The 21,074-nt window shown below is 48.3% G+C and overlaps 1 protein-coding gene across 5 annotated transcripts in view; it reads right to left on the bottom strand.

Annotated features, from left to right (window-relative positions):
* The window catches only part of DOT1L (DOT1 like histone lysine methyltransferase), a 97,039-nt gene extending 76,657 nt beyond the window's left edge, over nucleotides 1-20,382 (bottom strand). For 3 of the 5 annotated variants that reach the window (XM_061600581.1, XM_061600582.1, XM_061600583.1), the window contains exon 1: nucleotides 19,679-20,380. In XM_061600581.1, the coding sequence (XP_061456565.1) occupies nucleotides 19,679-19,759 (81 nt within the window). In that variant the 5' untranslated portion in view covers nucleotides 19,760-20,380. Of the gene's footprint in view, nucleotides 1-19,678 lie in introns of all 5 variants that reach the window. The other 2 variants (XM_061600579.1, XM_061600580.1) reach the window with 1 other exon arrangement.
* Nucleotides 20,383-21,074: the final 692 nt, after the last annotated feature.

The raw sequence follows: 21,074 nt of genomic DNA, 5'->3' as shown, positions 1-21,074 counted from the left end.
TTCCATGTGTTTTTTTCTGTTGTGCTGTGCCCATCTACTTTTTTTGCTGCCTTGCTGTACCCACAAGGAGTTATAACGTATTGCAAACACTGAATCAGGGGACACCTTTTACAGCCTCCAACAGAGATTTTTTTTGGGGGGTGCTACTGGAAGGAAGCTGTGTAATTTTCATTTTGCCCCACGGTTTATTCCAGCTTGATGATTTGGAGTTTGAACTTTATTTACAAGCACTCAAGACGGGGCAGACTGGATATCTGAGTCAAAAGCTACATTACGTTCCAGAGGGTAGCTGTTTTAGCAAACACAGAAGTGAACCCACCCACAAATAAAAGATGTATTGCACAAGGGATAGCCACTGTGGTGCCTTGCAGATACTGTTGGACTCCAGCTCCCATCATCCCTGGCTGCTGACCATGCTGGCTGGGACAGATGAGAGTTGGGGTCCAGCAACATCTGCTTGTGGGCTTCCCACTGGGGAATCTGGCTGACCATTGCAAGAACAGGATTGCTGGGCTAGATGAGCCGTTGGCTTGATCCATCAGCTGGGCTCTTCTTATGAAGGGAGGACCAGGCTGGCTACCTCAGCACTACATGCACAAATATTGGAGGGACAGAACTGTATAAACCATGGAGGCTAACAGGCCGCAACAATTCTAGGGAAAGGAGAACGTATACAAAATAAGTATATAAAATGTAAATGAACTGCCTTCAAGTTGATTCCGACTTATGGCGACCCTCTGAAGAGGGTTTTCATGAGGCTGAGAGGCAGTGACTGGCCCAAGGTCACCCAGTGCGCTTCATGGCTAGGTGGGGATTCGAACAGCAGCTGTGCTACCCCTCGATCTGCAATGGTGAGAGCCAGGCAGGAGATTGCAAACTAGGCTTACAGGGAACGTCATTTATTTATCCAAATACTTCTCTCTTGCCTTCCAAGGTTTCCAAGGCAGCTTACGACCTAAGATGCAGTCTAATATTTTATTTATTTGGGTGTGTGTGTGTTTTTTAAGACACACACATGAAACTGAAACAACAGTGGAACAATTCAAGTTTACAGCAATGTCACCAATTACGAATTTCTCATCTTGAATCACCGGGGCCCAAAGGCTTAGAGCAACAAGGGCGGGGGACCTTTTTTGCTTTGTCAAGGGCCTTTGGGCTAATCTACATGGGGTTGCTATGGCATTAGTGGGCAGAGCTGCCCCTTCTCTCTCTCTCCAAAGCACACACACTCCCTCTCTCAAGAACACCAGTGGGCTGTCAGGAGATGGACAGGTCGCTCCTGTCAAGAAGCCTGAACTGATCACTTGCACGAGTACCTTTCAAATGTTAGCTGGGGAAGAAGGTCCAAAGTCTGGGTGCCCACAACAGAAGAGTCTCTGTCTCCACCACACTTCTGAAGGTGGAAACACCCAGAGCAGGACGTCTCCAGAGAGACTTAATGTACAGATAGGGTTACCTGGGAGCAAGCAGGCCGTGATTCCTTATTTTAAAAGGTCAAGAATGAGTGCTCAGAATGGTGCTGCAGAACACAACAGTAGACAGGGCAGATCTGTAAGGTCTGCATGTACAAGGTCCATGCAATAACCAAGTAAGTGGCCATGGAAACTCCGAAGAAAAAACTCCTACAGGCAGAGAGCTGTGTGCCATTTACAAGATAAGAGCTGGCTCTCCCCCTCGCAGCCCCCTATTCAGGACATCCGTGAGCCACAAAATGACTCACACAAGGCCACTGGGCGGGCTGCCCACGTTTATCTTGTGGGTTTTACGTGAAAGGCTGCCGTATATGGTGTGCCTTACTCATCTCTGTGGTTAACCTTTAATAAAAATGTTAAGAAGCAACACTCGCTCACTGCCTGAAAACGCGCGCATGAAGCCACTGATGCGATGTATAAGATGAAAACAGAACACAAGCTCAAAAAAAAAAATCAATTCAACAAACTCTAGACACAATAAAGCCATCCATACAAATCCCAAAAACAAAATTCATCAGATATAAAACTGATATTCCATCAATGACTGGGTTACACCTCAAGGAAAGCCTCCCTAAAGAAACACTTCTCCAGTTAGGCACCTAAACATCACCACCGTAGGTCCCTGTCTGATTTCGGCTGGTAACTGATTCCAGAGGTCAGGAACTGCAACACTAAAAGCCCGGTTTCTGGTACAAGCTAAGCGCACCTCGGGGCATATGGTACTCTCAGCAGTGCCCCATCTGAGAAGCACAGGTGCTGGGCAGAGATAGAGTGGGTGAGGAAATCTCTAGTTGTAGTGCCGAGGGGGCATTGCAGTGGCCTCTACAAGTACCCTCATTGGATTTTGTTCGGACGTATAATCTTGTAATTCGTATAAGGCAGTTTTCTATATTCCCGAGTTAGACCGTTGGTCCGTATAGTTCAGTACTGTGTACAGTGACTGACAACAGCTCTCCAAGGAGGCAGCCCTACTTGGAGATGCCAGGGACTGAAACTGGGACCTTCTGCATGCAAGGCAGATGTTCTGCCCCTGAGCTCTGGCCCTTCCGTTCCTTCCTTCCTCTCAGCCCTACTGCAAGGACGAAGCCCATTCAATTGCTTTGGGGGTCCACATCCACGTTCTCGGTCTGATCAGTTATCACATCCACATTTCACTCCTTGCTGGGAGTGAGAGTGCGTGCGTGCATGCACAATACAAACATGGAACGGGGTGGAGTTGTTTTAAGTTTTCAACATGCCTTCTTCAATAATAATAATAATAATAATAATAATAATAATAATAATAATAAATTTGTTTGTTGCCTATCTGGCAATTAGCCACTCTAGGCGACGTACATTAAAAGAGATAAAATACAATAACAGATGTAATCACATTAATAACAATAGGTAAAATACTGGACAGTCATCAATACATATAAAAGCAATTATAATAACAACATACGATAAATGACAGAATCATGGTGATTTACCCAATGACCTCAAAGGCTTGCTGGAATAGCCACGTCTTCAGGGCCTTGCGGAATACATCTAGGGAAGGGGCATGTCGAAGATCATATGGGAGGGAGTTCCAGAGAGTGGGGGCCACCACAGAAAAGGCCTTCTCCCTAGTACCCACCAACCTAGCTGTTTTGGTTGGAGGGATTGAGAGAAGGCCTTGTGTGGCTGATCTAGTTGGGCGGCATAATTGGTGGCGGTGGAGGCGCTCTTTCAGGTAAGCTGGGCCGAAACCGTACAGGGTTTTAAAGGTTAAAACCAACACCTTGAATCGGGTCCGGAAAACAACCGGCAGCCAGTGTAGGTCAAACAACACTGGCGTGATGTGATCCCGTCGGCGGCTGTTGGTAAGTAAGCGCGCCGCCACATTCTGTATAAGCTGTAATTTCCGGGTCGTTTCACAGGGCTGTGGAGTCGGAGTCGTGGAGCCGGAAGCAATTTTGGGTGGAGTCGGAGTCGGTAGAAATGTACCGACTCCGACTTCAAAATAAAAATAATATTATAACGATATATGGTAAATATCAGGGCTGTGGAGTCGGAAGCAATTTTGGGTCGAGTCGGAAGCAATTTTGGGTCGAGTCGGACAGTAGAAAAATAGAGGAGTCGGAGTCGAAGGTTTGGCGTACCGACTCCACAGCCCTGATCGCAACACTGTGGACCGCATCCACTGTTGGAACCAAGGGCGAAGACAGCCACCATAGCAAAGCAGGGACATGTCCCTTCATTGAGTGGCTCAACGCAGATTTGCTGCTTCGCCGAAGGATGCGGTCCTTACACCCAGAAAGGGCAAAATCCCACTGAACAAAGAGGCTTACTTCTGAGTAGAACATGCACAGGACTGGGCTGCACATCGCTTGCATATATTTGGCACAGCTGCATCAACTAAAATGTCATTAACTGTAGAGGGGGCAACACTGAACAAGAAGAGGAGGCCCCCAAATGTAAAAACAGCGGTCATTTCTGCAATAAAGCAAAATCATGCATTCAGGTTCTTCTGCAATTAATGTTCTGCTACTTTTGAATGTGAGGAGGACTTCCAGTGTGCAGTGTCCCCTCACAAGCAAATCCCATCAAAAAGTATTGATCCACAAGACTGTTTAAGAATGTAAGAGGAGCACTGCAACTGGATCAGGTCAAAGGCCCATCTAGTCCAGCACCCTATGTTCTACAGTGGCCCCCAAGCAGGACCTGGGCGCAACAGCACCTCTCCCTACCTGCGATTCCCAGTATCTGGCATTCAGAGGTATTTATTGCCTCCGACAGTGCAGAGAGGACATAGCCAACGTGGCTAATACCACCTCCTTCTCCATGAGTTCGTCTAGCCCTCTTTGAAATCCATCCAAGTTGGTGGCAGTCGCTACCTCTTGTGGGAGTTAAGTTCCATTGGTTAACCCTTCAAAAATTACTTCCTCAAATCTGCAGGCAAGAAAATACACAGCTGGATCTGGCCAAAGGGAGCCCCTCTGGTCCAGGATCCTGTTTTCACAGTGGCCAACCAGATGCCCCAAATGGGAACCCCACAAGGCAGGACCTGAGCGCAACAGCAACTCTCTCACGATTCCCAGCAACTGGTATTCAAAGGCAGACGGCATCCAATGGTGGATGGAGAACGCATCCCCGCTCCATTAATTTGTCTATAGGAATACTGACTTCATCCGTTCTGGAGTTCTGGAAGCAATTCTTACCCACTTTCTAACCAGCAATCCTGTATCTATGCCACTGTGTTTACCTTTATAACAAACCCAGGAAGACGGGTTGCTGTGCCCATTTTAGTGACGGGAGGGAAAACAGAGGCTTATGCAGCCTTTGGCAGACCGTAAGACTCCAAGTCTCTCAGATTACATCCCCCAAGGAGGACTTCAGCAGATGGCCTGGCCAATTTCACCCATCCAGTAAAGCAAGCTGTGGCTGACTGACACTCGTGGCAGCGTGCATCGCTTGTGCGGTGCCAGACGCCAGCTCTCTTTCAAGCCTTCCCACTTTAGGGATTCCGGGGCTGCCACACAGGGCTGCCAGGTCTCGCCATCACCTTCTATGAATGGAAAACACTGCCTGGAACATGCCGTCTTTTTCCAAGTTGCAGGGGGAAGATCAGAAGTGGTGCACAGGCTGACCACCAGGAGGCTTGTCTGCCGTTATTGATCTTCCAAGCTGAAGAGCCTCTATCTCCCAGGCAGCTCTGGAACACAGCTTGGAAACTACTACCGTAGGCCAGGAGTAGGAGAACCTCAGACTCAGGGGGGTGGGCAAATGCGGCCCTCCATGCTTTTCTCTCTGGCCCTCAGAACTCCCCCAAGTCACAACCCTCCATGGCCCTGCTTAGCACCCTGTTTGATTGTTGGTTTCTGGCTGAGATGTATCCTTGAACTCCGATAATGCTTCTTGCTCGCCTGGCTGAAGGATATATATAGAGAGAGAGAGTGTGTGCGTGTGTGAGAATGAGTGAGTATAGCCTCCTCTTCAAAGTTAAAATTCTAAATTCATTGCTCCCCCCCCGCCAACTTTTGCCTCTAACTTACTGAATTAATTCAAAAATCTCTTGAATTACATCAGAAAGGAGTTTCTATAATTTCCAGGTGAACTGAACACAAATTAAGTTCTGTTCGCGGTGGAACGTAAGCTGATTTTTAATACCATTTTAATTCAAATATATATATACATATATTCATCGCAGTTAATTCTGGGTTTGACTGTGGCCACTGCATTTACCATTTTTACTTCTCTGAAACTAATGCTGCTTTTCAAGCTTGAAGTTCATAATTGTTGAGAAAAATAAAACACTTGTTCAGGTTACACTGTGTGGGTTTTGCTGTTCTCTTAGCAGTCTTAAGCATATTTTATAACTCGTAACATTCTGAATGCCAAAAAAAAATAAAAATGCCAAGGACCACATGAATGAATTGTGAATTGATCTGGAACAGAATTATTTCTTTTCTAAAGGGTGAACTTGTAGTAGAACTAATTCCTTTCTGGAGAGGGCAAACTGAAGCCACAACAAATTCCTTTTGGAAATGAACTTTTCACCCCTGCCATGGACCAGCCTTCCCCATCCTGCCACCCTTCCAGATGTGTTGGATTACAGTTCCCAACTTCCCTGACCACTGGCCGGCCGTGTTGGCTGGGGCTGAAGAGAGTTACGAGTCCAACAGGGCCTGGTGGGCATCGTCCCAGAATGTAGGACATAGAATAATGGGCTCAAGTTGCAGGAAGCCAGATTCCGACTGGACGTCAGGAAAAACTTCCTAACTGTTAGAGCCATACGACAATGGAACCAATGACCTAGAGAGGGAGTGGGCTCTCCTACACTGGAGGCATTCAAGAGACAGCTGGACAGCCAACTGTCGGGAATGCTTTGATTTGGATTCCAGCATTGTGCAGGGGGTTGGACTGGATGGCCTTAGAGGCCCCTTCCAACTCTACTATTCTATGATTCTAAGTCTGCCATGGGCCTCAACAGCCACTTTTCGGGATCACAATGCCAGCATGGGGCAAGTGGAGTTTGGGGGGGGGCGAGTGCATGCATTGTAAGGCAACAACCAGTTCTATCCTCCAAGTACCAAAATAGAGGACTTTGAAGCCACTTAAATATACATTTGGCCCAAATGAGTAAGGAAGATGGACAAGGAGGTTTCTGTTGTCTGTAGGAGTGTGTAATCCTCTTTCCTAGCACACCTTTGCAAAGAGTGTGTGTTTATCTATACGGAGAAAGGGAAGTGTCTGAAGAGTGACACAGAACCAGCAAGTCAAAAAGGGGGAAAAAATTCTATTCTAAATACAGTGGCCAGGATAAAAAAAGGATGGAAGGGTCAGCTTCAGAAAACACTTTCTGAGTCAGTGAGGGGGTGGAGGAAATTTAAGGAGGATTATTCAAGCCTTGCACGATTCATCTCGCCCAGATAAGCAGAGCTACTCACTGCTGTTGATTCATCAGAAGTTTGGGGGGGGCAGGTAGGGAAAAACACGACATGTTCCTTTTCAGGAAATCAGGAGGCGGGGAGGAGAGTCACCCCTGTTCAGTTTTACGTGAAAGCAGTGGGAGGGATGCATCTGGAAACACCAAAGACACCCTCCTCCCACGCCTTAACTAGCTGCGGGGGGGGGGGGGGAATACACACTTTCACATCACCCTCCCAGGCTCTTAACATCTAACATCGTGACACCAGCCGCTGCCAGCTAAGGAATTATGCAAATCCAGCTGTCTGCAACAGCCACAGCTTCATCACGACAAAGTACACCGTTTTTTAACGTGCCGTGCGTTTTTAGCTTTTAAGAAGCCCCAAACACCACAAGCCACTCGGCCCCAATGAGTTATTCGGACCAGAGAGGCTGCCTCGCCATTTAGCATAGCGGAGAGGAATCTCCGGCCCAGAGGCCAAATGTGGCCCTTCAAGCCTCTCTGCCTGGCCCCCAGGATTCTCTCCAGGCCACGACCGCCACCCGCACTGGCCTCGCTGCACATCCTTCCTTGAGTGTTTTTGCGTGGCTGGAATGAGTCTCCTTGAGTTCTGATCATGCTCTTGCTGTCCTGAATGGAGGGTAGAGAGACGTGTGTGTGTGCGTTTGCGTGCGCGCGCACAGAAGAACTAGGCTACTGTACAAAGGTAAAATTTACATTTGCTGCTCTGCCCACCACTCGCTAGAAGGGATTGCAGCCCTCAGATGGAAAACGGTTCCTCGCCAAGCCTTGGTATGGCACAACGCTGTAGAAAATGCAACAGCCAGTGTGGCTGCAGCTGTTTGAGAACAGCGGATTTGGAGCAAGAAGACCAGAGTTCAAATTCCCCCCTCAGCCATGAAGCTCGGGGGGGGGGGTGACCTTGGAACAATCTCCCTCCCTCAACCACCTAACTGAGCTCACATGGTTGTTGTGAGGATCGGATGGGGAGATGGAGAAGTACCTCATACACCACCCTGAGGTCTTTGGGGGAAGGATTAATGCAATAAATAACTGAGCTCTCCTGCACTTCAACTGAAGGTGCACGGATGAGATTGCCACTACTTGTCTAAGACAAGGGTTGCCAGCCTTTTTTGGGCTCATTTGCAAAGTGGAGAAATTGTTGGGGGCACCATGCACATGCAAGTAAGTGCACCCATTCTCCCCGCCCCCAGCAATTAGGTTGAAAAAGCCTCCTGTTGTTGTTATGTGCCTTTGAGTCAATTACGATTTATGGCGACCCTATGAATCAGTGGCCTCCAAGAGCATCTGTCATGAACCACCCTGTTCAGATCTTGTAAGCTTCCTTTATGGAGTCAATCCATCTCTTGTTTGGCCTCCCTCTTTTTCTACTGCTTTTCCCAGCATTACTGTCTTTTCTTGATGCGTCCAAAGTATAACCTCCGTTTCATCATTTTAGCTTCTAATGATAGTTCTGGTTTAATTTGTTCTAACACCCAATTATTTGTCTTTTTCACAGTCCATGGTATATGCAAAGCTCTCCTCCGACACCACATTTCAAATGAGTTGATTTTTTTCTTACCCGCTTTTTTCACTGTCCAACTTTCACATCCATACATAAAGATCGGGAATACCACGGTCTGAATGATCCTGACTTTAGTGTTCAGTGATACATCTTTGCATTTGAGGACCTTTTCTAGTTCTCTCATAGCTGTCTTCCCCAGTCCTAGCCTTCTTCTGATTTCTTGGTTATTGTCTCCATTTTGGTTAATGACTGTGCCAAGCTATTGATAATCCCTGACAAGTTCAATGTCCTCCGTTGTCAACTTTAAAGTTACGTAACTCTTCTGTCATAAGTCGTAATCGACTTGAAGGCACATAACAACAACTCTTCTGTTGTCATTGCTTTAGTCTTCTTGACATTCACCTGTAGTCCTGCTTTTACGCTTTCCTCTAACTTTCATCAGCATTTGTTTCAAATCATTACTGGTTTCTGCTAGTAGTATGGTATCATCTGCATATCTTAAATTATTGACATTTCTCCCTCCAATTTTCACACCTCCTTCATCTTGGCCCAATCCCACTTTCCGTATATGTTCTGCGTATAGATTAAACAAATAGGGTGATAAAATACACCCCTGTCTCACACCCTTCCTGATGCAGAACCAGTCAGTTTCTCCATATTCTGTCCTTACAGTAGCCTTTTGTCCAGAGTATAGGTTGCGCATCAGGACAATCAGATGCTGTGGCACCCCCATTTGTTTTAAAGCAATCCATAATGTTTCATGATCTAGAAAAAGCCTCCTATCAGCTGCACATTGGCAACCCATGGCCTAAGAGGCCCAAGCTAATTCTGACTGAGTGGACCAAGAGCCTGGCACGGTACAATCAAGCACCCCCAAATTCTAGCTTCAGTTGCGGGAGTGGATAAGCTAACAAGGGCTTAGCAGAACACATAAGCTATGTGGGTGTGGGTGTGTGATATATATATATAGATACACGCACACTCTAATGTTTGCAAGCAAAAGCTTCCTTATTTGAAGTGTCATTGTAATAATACAGTAAAGCCAACACTGTCCAACATTTAAAAAATTAGGGAGGGGTGAAAGCCAGGGGCTGTGTGTGTACGCACACCTTAAAAACCACAACTTTGAAATTCTGTGCAGGGGGGAAGTTGAAATGCTGCAACCCGGATAAATTGCGCAAAGAGACCTGAGTTTTGCATGTTCAACATTTGCTGTTTTGCAGAGCTTATTCTGGTTGACTGGTCCTGGAAAGGGGAAACGAAGTCCTGCCCCTGAAACCTGAGTGGGAGCGAATATCCCAGTTGTCTAAGAAACTGAAATATCCCAACACACACACACACACACCCAATTCCTGGTCTTCTCCGTCCAATAATCCAGTGCTGGCCTCTCATATGGAACCTTTTCCCACCTGAATATAAATAAACCAATTCCCCCCTTGCTGCCTGAACCACCAGTGACAAAACAGAGCAGTGAAACTAAGAGACGCTCCGCTGACATCAAAGACCTATGCTCTGAAACCACAAGGGACCCCCCCTCTTCCCTTCGGTGCCAAGAAGCATGTAAGTGGGGGGGGGGAGTTTTACAGCTGACTACAGCCCGTGGCGCAGAGTGGTAAGCGGCGGTAATGCAGCCGAAGCTCTGCTCATGGCCGGAGTTCGATTCCAACGGAAGGAGGAAGTCGAATCTCCAGTAAAAGGGGTCGAGGTCCACTCAGCCTTCCATCCATCCGTGGTCGGTAAAATTAGTACCCGGCATACGCTGGGGGGTAAAGAAAGGCCGGGGACGGAACTGGCAATCCCACCCAATATATACAGTCTGCCTAGCAAACGTCGCAAGACGTCACCCTAAGAGTCGGAAACGACTCGCACTACAAGCGCGGGGACACCTTTACCTTTTTTACAGCCCAACGTTAGTAAGCTAGACACTGGGCTATCCAAAGAGGATTAATGTTTTTTTAAAAAAATCTTCTTTTCTCTCTTTTTGTTAGAGGTTTGGACACAAGATGCAAAAGGTTCTGAATTGCTTGGATCAGGACAGCAGATTCTAAAGAGAAGAAGGTACTTCACACACACAAGGCCCAATACATCAACACAGAACTCGCTGCTACAAGGTATGGGGATGGCCATGGGCTAGGGTGGATTTAAAAGCAGATTTGTGTTGGAAAGTGTACGGAAAGCAGGTCTAATTGAGGAGTATTTGGCACAAGTGTTCAGAGGAACTTCCCTCTGAATGCCAGCTTCTGGAGAACTTGCAGCAGCATGTCTGGCACCTAAATGTGGGGGCTGACTTCGTGTGTATTGGCTGAACCCTGAGTGGGTGAGCTGGGCAGAGCAAGTCTGACTCAGCTCTGCCTGGTCCGGTACTTGCTGCAGCTGCAACACATTCAGGAGGGCAAGTGGGGCTCACCATGGTCTATGGGGACTCTATAGCCCTCGCCAAGAAATGTTTTCACTCTGGAGCTGGATTCGAGGGCTTGCACCTGGTGCTGGGCCACAGAGATAGAACAGGGATGTGACTGGTTTGCCACAGCCTCCCTACTTGAGATGGTGGAGGAGGTTCCCACAGGTAGTGCTGAAGAAGGCAAAGATGGTGCTCTGTGGGGACTTCAATGTCCACACCAGGGCACTGACCTAATAGCCCAAGATCTCCATGGCCCAACATATACTGTAGAGCCTCAGGCAGCCTGGCCAATGGTCAGGGACAATGGGAGTTGGAGTCCAGCAACATCTGGAGGGCCACATGCTCTTGATTTGGCCTTTGCACTGGTGCAGAAAGAGGGTGGTTTGAATTGTGGGGTGATGGTGGTAGCGGTGGTGGAAATTAACCTGTTTTCATGGTCAGATCATTTCCTGATGAGGTCTGGGCTGGTGGCTGACCCGACTTCCCTTCAGGGATGTGGGACCCATTAAGACAGTCACCCGTCGGAGAGTGATAAAATCTGACGGATTCCTGAATGCCCCTGTGAATTTTCAGGCCAACAGAGATGACAACCCTCTCAAGTCCCTGCTCTCACTGTTGACATGATTGCTCCAGAATGCGCTCTTCAATGATGGGGAGCCCAGGGCACCCCCTAGTTTTCAGGTGATAAGAGGAGTTAGATGGCAGCTGGAGTGCAGATGGCAGAAACCTTATAACAAAGATGTCTGAACACGTGCAAGAGCCCATTACTTTGCCCTACAACATGGTGGTAAGGACACTGAAGAACGCATTCTTCGCTGCTTCCATTGCATCTTAGGATACTGCTGTGTGGCGCGGGGACTTTTGACATCTTCCCTCATAAAATGAGATGTTGGGAGACTGCTGTGACAGGCCTCCAAGGTACTTTGGGGTCAGCTTTACACATATTGCACCAGCGTTGAAAGATCTTCACTGGCTATTAGGAACCAAGCCAAATTCAAGGTTGCTGTTGCTATTGTCCACAACTTGGGACCAGAATAACTAGCAGACTGCATTTCCCAGTACAGACTAAGTTGATCTTTTAAGGTTAGGCCTCATCTTGAGTACTGTGTCCAGTTCTGGATACCACACTTTAAGAAGGATGCAGACAAACTGGAACGGGTTCAGAGGATGATCAGGGGACTGGAAACAAAGCCCTATGAGGAGAGACTGAAAGAACTGGGCATGTTTAGCCTGGAGAAGAGAAGACTGAGGGGAGATGATAGCACTCTTCAAGTACATGAAAGGTTGTCACACAGAGGAGGGCCGGGATCTCTTCTCGACTGTCCCAGAGTCCAGGACACAGACTAATGGGCTCAAGTGACAGGAAATCAGATTTCAATTGAGTATCAGGAAAAACTACTTAACTGTGAGAGCGGTATGACAATGGAACCAATTATTTAGGAAGGTGGTGGGCTCTCCAACACTGGAGGCCTTCAAGAGCCAGCTGGGATGCTTTAATTTGGATTCCTGCATTAAACAGGAGATTGGATTCGATGGCCTTATAAGCCCCTTCCAACTCTATGATTCTATGATCTCCTGAGAAAACCCAGAAGTGGGCATTCTTGGTGATAGCATCCATCTTCTGGAATGCCCTCCCTTGGAGAACTTGTGAGGTGGCGACAATAATGACCTTTAAATGCATCTTTAAAAAAAAAAAAAAAAAAGGATGTTTCCCCCCAAGCTTTTCTGGACTCTTAATTTTGTACATTACCCAGTTTTGATATGTGATAGTCATGCTTTGTTTTTACCTAGTTTTTAGGAACTTATTGAATGTTGTGTTTTTCCTGTTTTCATTTAAAACGCTGAAGAGTTTTTTACTATATTAAACAATATTTAAAAAATTATCAATTTAAAAAAAGAAATGAAGGCACTTTGGGGACAAAAATCACTCGTCTTTGTACTGACATAAGCGCTACAGTTGAAGCAAGTCCAGATGAGGTGACCAAGGGTCTACCTTTGTGGGATCTGTTCCAGAGTGGGTAGTATCCAGCTAAGTCCTACTCAGTAGACCTATTGCAAATTAATGGACCCAAGTTAGCATCAGGGCTGTGGAGTCATAGTCGTAGTTGTGGAGTCGGAAGCAATTTTGGGCAGAGGCGGAGTCAGTAGAAATGTACCAAATCTGACTTCAAAATAAAATTAATATTTTAATATTAATATTAATAAACATTTGCCATTTATGAAGGAGTCGGAGTCGGAAGGTAGAAAAATAGAGGAGTCAGAGTCGGAGACGAAGGTTTGACGTACCGACTCCACAGCCCTGGTTAGCATATCCATTGAGTTCAATGGGTCTACTCCTAGTAGGATTTAGCTTGCTCCAACATGCCTTCTTGACCCATGCTGGACATGGCTAGTTTGAGCAAGGAGGAGGGAAGAGATTGGGTGGGTCTAATGTGTAGCGAACACATCGCTTGCAAGAAGAGTACAAATGCCCAACATCTGGAAGAAGGGAGTGGTGCATCCGCTCCTTAAGAAGCCCACACACTGGACCCAGAGATACTCAACCTCCAACACCTGAGTGCTAATATCACCCTTCACGGGGAATGTGCTCAAGTGGGTGGGCGCCATTCAGCTTCAGATGCTCTTGGAGGATGCAGATTATCTAGGCCAGTGTTTTTCAACCTTACCAGGAGACGCCAGAGATTGAATCTGAGTCCTTTTGCATACAAAGTAGGTTCTCTGTCACTGAGCTATGGCCCTTCCAATAAGTAGGCATGACTAACTTAGGCCTATATATTTCAATGGATCTGCTCTAAGTAGCTGGATGCAACCCACTATCATCAATAATCAGGGACAGCACCAGGCATGACTGGGCCCTTGGTCAGCAGCCTGCCCCAGGCCCACGGTGCCGCAGCCCAACATCCCCTCCCAAAACAGATGGTGCGGGCTTCAATAAGCCCACACACGTGCCCCACCTACCTCTTGCGTCGTGTGAATGACATGTGTGCACGCCTGCCATCAACCAAGATGGCAGCAGGGGTGTCAACCCCCTAGGGAAGCTCCTGCTTTCATCTTGGGTGATGGAAGGCATGCACACATGTCATTCACACTGACAGGAGAGGTAGGTGGGGCACACACAGTGGCTTACCAAAGCCCACGCTGCCTGGGAGCTCTCTCTCCGTGATCTGTGACAACGTCAGGTGGCAGAACCTGATGCTGCCACAGATCATGGAACAGAAGCGCCACCCTCCCACACTAAGGAGGGGTCCTTCAGGGGGCCCTCTAGGCTGCAGGGGCCCTTAACCAGGGCCCAACCTGGCAACCCTCTGGTGCCAGTCCTGTCAATAATAATAATGGGTTGTAAATCAACTAAGTCCTACCCGGATCAGAGCCACTGAGATTAATGAACCCAAGTTAGACATGGTCGTTAACTTCAATGGGTCTACTCTGGGTAGGAGTAACATTGAATACCACCCATTTATTCCATACCAGTGGTTCTCAAATGGTGCAACGGAGTACTTGAAAACAACTGATGGTCCTTCGCAGAGTACTTCATGCTTTTTTTGGCCTGTTGTAGCAATTGCAATGCACTGTGCTAGATTATTTGCTATTTTTACAGGCACTTTGGAGATCACCTGAACGAAATCCAGAGGCCATAGTTTGGGAACCCCTCGTCTACACTTTAACCAACAACAATGATAACACTGACAACAACAGTATAGGCTGTATGCAGCATTAGTCATACTCAGAGAAGAGTCATTGAAATTAATGGACATGACTAACTTGTGACTATTAATTTCAATGACTCTACTCTGAGAATAACTTAACTGGATACAATCCAACATTAATGACTCTAGGTGACTTACATACTTAAAAAAAACACCAACCACTACCACAGTTCACCAAACAAAAAGGGCTTTATGCTCTTAAAATTATTAATCCCCCCCAGTTAATATTTTTATTTAAAATGTGTTGCTCCAGCCTAGCACAAGTAAGCCCAAATACAATTTTCCAAAAAAAATGCACTGGTGAAAACATTAACATACTGGAGCCAATCCTTAAAAAATAAGATATGGCTGTGTACAAATCAAGCTTGAAAATAACTCGAGTGAAGAAAAGAAACTAAGCCGGGAACAATTACACTTTCAATTTCTGTGAAAGCATTATGAGCAAGCAAGCACACACACACACAGAGCCGCCCAAACAGGAAAGGGCACATTAACTACCATGTGCTCCTCTCTGGGAACAGCCTAAAAGGACGGTCAAAAATAGCGCACCCTCCAAAATAGGCAGGATGTTTTGGAGACTGGAGCATCAACAGCCCAACATGACACAAGGCGAAGGCTAACATTAACATGTGGTGGGCTTGCCCTTCTCTCTTAAAGAACCCCCCCCCCCGTTCCTTAACTGCTGAACTGTGCAGTGTGGATCCCTTACACCACTCAGTCGCCACTGCATTTTAGACCCTGCCTCATTTTGCAGCTTACTGGAAACGCAGCTGAGGAAATGCCACACACATTGCAGAAATACGATAGTGAAATAGCTCCATGCCAACTTAAAACAACAACAACGTCTCATTCTCTGGCAAGAACGCAATCCTCTCCAGCCCAGCTTGAGCATGGCAACTATGTGAAACGGCTCTCCCTTTCGCGCCCACCACATTATGGTTTCACAAATTTATTTCTCCGGGGTCAAATCCATCCCAAAACACTATGATTCATAACAGAAAGGGGAAAGCAGCCAAAATTGTGAGATGTTTAAAATACTATGCAGGCGTGCCATTAGAAAAATGAAATGAGGTGTCATTGCCAATCTGCTGTAACATAACCAAACATGGATCATAACTGGAGAAAACTGAAAGGGAGTCAAGGACAGGAATTTGTGAATACATCAGTTTGAGGAAGGAACAGCAGTTTGAAGCACATTCCTTGAATTTGTGTCCTGTCTCTCTCATCTCATTTTATGATGTTTCTTTTCCCAAGCCAAGGGAAACCCACAGATCCACACACACAGACACCATTCAACCCAGCTAGAATGTGACTTTAACATTTGTTATTGTTTCTGTAAACAGATGGGAACATATGCAGTACTTCCATATCTCAGTCCAAAGCCATTCCAGAGAACAGAGGAAAGGCAGAGAAAGCGAAAGGGGGGAACCCTGACAATTATTTTATTAATCTGTTCCTTCCTGCACATATGCCAGTTTTCCACTTCCTCAGAACAGAAGGACCCTTATTACCTAGAGTTTGAAACCACAGAAGGAATCTAATTCTTTATTATCAGTTTTGTATAATGCATTGAACTACAGAGTATTACTTATTCCATGCTACAACCTCTCTGAAGGAGTTTACGAGTCCAAATGTCAGGTGAAGGAGACATGCAACATTAGGGTGTGTTTGGAAGAAGAAGAAAAGGTCTGGAAGGAGAAAAAGTGAGACAGAGAGGAGGGGGAGGGGGAAGCCCTTAATTATTCAATAGCAATTCAACATGCCTCTCCAGAATGCTACAACAGACAGGGATTTTGGGGTGTGGATGAGGGAGTTATCTGCAAGTAATGAGTCATCCACAAACAGGAAAAGTGGGATTATTTTGAAATTGGCAGGCCTAGGATGCAAAGAATGTCTGGGATTCAAAAAAGAAAAAGTGATAGGGTGGGGAAGACTGAACAGAAAAAGGTTGGCAGGCAACAGCTCGGTGTCCTGAGGAATGGAGTCAAGGGGGGGGCAGTGATCATTACATCCAGTGGGTCAAGTAAGGATTTAGGAGGTAAAAGGAGAAGATTATCAGGTGCTAAAAGCAGAACTAAAAAAAATAGCTTGAGTAGATTCGATTATTTACCCGACGGAGCACCCCCTCAGGATAGCACCTGGCCACAATGGATCCCTGGTGTAGAGGGAAAAATGGAGAGACAATAGTTTCTGATGGGTGGGAAAGCAATCAATCTCCACAACAAAAGATCTTATCAAAGATAAGAAAAGTGCAAGAAGGACTTTCTATTTACAACAGGGGTGGGGGAACTTTTCTATTTACAACAGGGGTGGGGGAACCTTTTTATTTACAACAGGGGTGGGGGAACTTCTTTATCCCCCCCCCCAGGCCCATATTGCCTCATAGGCACCCTTCCAGCATGCCAATGGTGGACAGAGGCCAGAGGCAAAAGCACTGCAGCTAGGCAGAAGTCAAAGGTTTCTACACACACCCACGCAAGACAAGAGGCATCATGATCACAGTGAGGATCCATTCCAAGCCAGCTAAAAGCACTCACGAAGAGGGCAGAGCACGGCCTGTAAGGGAACATCTCCAGGAGCAGACAGGGAGACTTAGAGGGCTCCATTTGGTCCCCCAGAAATTCCCTACCCCTGATTTACAATGTCAGAATGCACGGTGAAAGGCACGCTATAAAATGCATATAAACATACATAAATATGAGGCACAGGAGCATAAGAGCAGCGCTGCTGGAACAAAACGAAGGTTCGTCCAGTGCAGCTTCCTGTTTCCCGTAGTGGCCAATCAGATGCCTCTGGGAAGCCCACAGGGCCGGGCACAAAACCAGCAGCCCCTATCTTATCCCGGCTCCCCAGCAACCAGCACTCAAAAATATGAAACTCCCATGTTTAGAGTTAGCCTATAGCCACCGTGGCTTACCAGCCACTGACAGACTTTGTTTATCCCCCATGAATTTGTCTCATTTTCCTTTTAAAGCCATGTGAGCCTGCAACTGCCACCAGCAAATTACAGGAACTGCAGGAAATCAGAAAGCAAAGAGGATACAGAAGACGCGTGGAAGGGAAACCCAGAAGTGAAACGAAAAGGGAAGACAGTGGGTGGGTGCAGAGAAGCAGAGACCAGCTTGTCAAGAGGTGACATGCAGAAAAAGGGAAGGGATTTTTTTTCCCCAGGCAGAGAAGCTGTCCTGGTCAGGAGGCTAGGACGGAAGTGGTTACCTTGAGGAGGGTTTCTCAAGGCAAGATCAAAACACTGGCCATTGCATGGAGGACATAGAACAGGGACATATTTCTGGCAAGCACTCAAGGATGAAGGGCAAGTGTGGCTGGAAGGAACACCTTGGAACAGTGGGGTCAGAGAGGGTTAATTTCAGATCAGGGTCACTGCTTAAGAAAAAGTTTGAAGAGAAACTGCCATTCCGTAGAAATGTTAGAACGGGGTGGGTTTTCCTCAGGCCTGGGCCCCAAATGCGGCCCTTCAGGCCTCTTTATCTGACCCTCAGAACTCTCCTTCACCATCCACATCCCTCACTGGCCCTGCTCTGCACCTTGAGTGCTTTTGCTTGACTGGCATGTATCCTTGAACACCAATAATGCCTCGTGCTTGTCTGGTGGAAGAGAGAGAGGGGTGTGCGTGCAGAAAGTAGTCCAGCGTACAAAGATAAAATTTACATTCACTCCTCCTTTCAAATTGCCTGCAGTCCTGCCCAGCGCTGGCTTGTGGCCTTTGGAAGGTTGCTGAGAAAGCAATGCAGTCCCAAGGTTGGGAAAAGGTTTCCCGCCCCTGTTTTATTGGGGAGGTTAAGCCCAAGCATGGGGATGTGTGATGCGATGAGTGGGTCAGAGACAGAGCTGGAGCGGTGGGCAGGCTGGTGTGGTTCAAGTGCAATGCCAGGAAGAGTGGGGAGCATTGGGACAATGTACTCAAGTCTTGCTCACACGCATATCCGAATAAAGGGAGGGAGGATTGCGAAGCTCTTGATGTGAAGGGCAACCTCCAGAGGGAGAAAATACAGCAATGACTTCTCTGCCCATTGCATAACACCCTCTCAATCTCCTCACCAAAAAATCCCATCCAATTACCTCCCACTTCAGTTTCCCCTTCACAAAACACATCCACGCCCCAAGTGGGGTGCCCTGGCACACACCATCTTAATATGCAACATTTCTGAATTGTTCCATCAGATAATACCTCTCACCCAGCAGAAGCTCCATTTCCTACATAAATCACTGAAAATACATATATCACCTAGTCAAGGGACAAGCTGCTCCCCATTAGCCCCCCCAAATAACCCCCACTGGAGTCCCTCACATATAACCTCCCCCCCACACCCTTCTTAACACTTCCAACTGCCCCCCCAGCCACATAGGCTGCAAATTATTCAATGCACCCCCCATATAATCTCCTAAGAATTTTCCTCCAGTGGTGTGCCTTAAACAACCATTTTCTACCCTAGAACACCCCCACCAGGAATCACCAGAAAAGCCCCTCAAATTCCAACTCCCCCAAATAGCGGCCCCCCAATGCACCCCACTCAAATGACACCAGGACTGCCCGCCATATGCCCCCTCCCCAAATCCCCACACACATAACAACCCCCAAATGACACCAGGACTGCTCCTGAAATCCCCCAAACACCAAAACTGCCCCCCAAATTTCCACATAGCAACCCCATCACACACCACTCAAATGACAACACGACAGCCCCCCAACACCCCTCTCCAATATACCAACCACCCGAAAAAGCATCCCCCAAATGACATGACAGCCCCTCAAACACCCCCAACTCTTTTCCCACACACACAGCAACCCCCCAAATGACACCACAGCAGCCCCTCAATCCCCTCTCCACACTACAACCCCCTCAAAGCACACCCCAAAATGACACGACAGCCTTTCAAAGATCCCCATGGGACACCACAACAGCCCCCAGAATCCCCTCCTCAACTCTCTCCCCTCCACGTAGTAACCCCCCAATTGACAGCATGGCAGCCCCTCAACCCCCCTCCCCAGAATAACAAGCCCCCCAAAATGGATCCCCCAAACGACACGACACCCCCTCAAAGCCCCTCCCCTCTCACGGCACCAAATTACCTCCCCCCAACATTTGTGGCAAGAGGAGACAGCTCCCAACACCCCCGTCACGACACCCCTGCAGTGACGGCCAGCCCCCCGCTCGGACTCACGTAGACGGGCAGGGGCCAGGGGTAGACGGCCGGCTCGGCTCCCACGGGCGACTTGAGCCGCAGCTCCAGCCTCTCGCCCATGCTGGCGGCGAAAGAGACTCGGGCGCGGAGGAGGCGGGAGGAGGAAGAGGAGAGGTCAGGTCGGGGCGGCGGAGGGGGCCAAGCAGCGGCGGACCCGCACCATGCTAGACCGGCTGAGGAGGACCAACGAGAGAGAGGGAGGGAGAGAAGGGACGGGGACAGACAGACAGAGAGAGCGCGCGCCAGAGAAAGAGCGGGGGGAGAGCGCGCGCGGCCGCTCCTTCCCCAACTCGCTCGCGCTCTCTATTGTGGCTCGCGCCGGGCCGGGCCCCTCGTCACCAGGAGCAGCAGCGCCGCAGCCGCCATCTTGGGCCGCCCCCAATCCTCCTGCTGTCTCCGCCCACCGCTCGACGCGTCAAAGGGAGGGAGGGGCTCTTGGTGGACAGGATGACGGAGAGGAGGCGGGCAGGCGACGCCAACCAATATATTGTAATCGAGTCTTACTACAATGAAGAATGATAATACTGAGTGTACACAGAACGGACGGGGCGGAGAGGGGGGTAAGGCAGAGAGTGAGTTGCACATGCGCACAAAGGAGGAGCCAGCACAAGCGAAGGGAAGAAGCAGAAAGCTCAAGCACGCGCGACAATATGGATGTGTGTGTGTGTGGTGAAATAAGGGAGTGTTGAAGGCGGTGCAGGAAGGGGAAGCGTGCGGAGCGGAGTTCCTACGTGAAAGTGGGCTTCTCCTCCTCCTCCCTCATTCGTCAAGGTTGGGAGGGAGGGTGGGGCTCTCCGTGAATATATTAACTCTTTTACCACACAGTCCCACCCCCCAGCGCCCAAAAACAGAAATGAGGGCGGTACGAAGTCGCCGCGCGGGAAAGGCGAGGGAGAGCGCGACAGAGCGCATGCGCGCTGCGGGAGGGCAGGCGCAAAAAGAGCGCGATTTTCCTACGAAGCGTAGTGCGCGCGCGCGCCTCCCCTCCCTTCTCTCTCCAGACCGCGCGCTCCGCCTTGTCCTCAGTTGCCCTCAGCCTACCAACGGCTCTTATCGGGCGGCGGCGGCGCGCGCCTGGCTGCTTCTGCGGCTGTTAGATCTCCTCAGGCGAAGGAGACGCGAGCGAAGCAGCCTCCCCTTTTTTTTCGCGCGCAGGGCGAGTGAGCGCGCGCCCGCCCCCTTCAGGCCCGCCCGCCTCTTTCCCTCAGCCGGGCACGCGCCCGTGAGGCGGCTTCGCACGATCAAGTGCGAACCCGTCGAAATCAAAGTGTTTTTATTAAAACGCACGAAAAAGAAACACAGAACTTCTGAGTGACAGCAATAAAATAAATGAATGAATAAACAGCGCTGAGGCGATTCCTCCTTCTGGGAGGAA

This window comes from Rhineura floridana, chromosome 18 (genome assembly GCF_030035675.1).
Source record: "Rhineura floridana isolate rRhiFlo1 chromosome 18, rRhiFlo1.hap2, whole genome shotgun sequence".
In the NCBI taxonomy this organism is placed as follows: Eukaryota; Metazoa; Chordata; class Lepidosauria; order Squamata; family Rhineuridae; genus Rhineura; species Rhineura floridana.
Note: the sequence above shows the minus strand (reverse complement) of the source record. Positions and strands in the feature narration are given on the sequence as shown.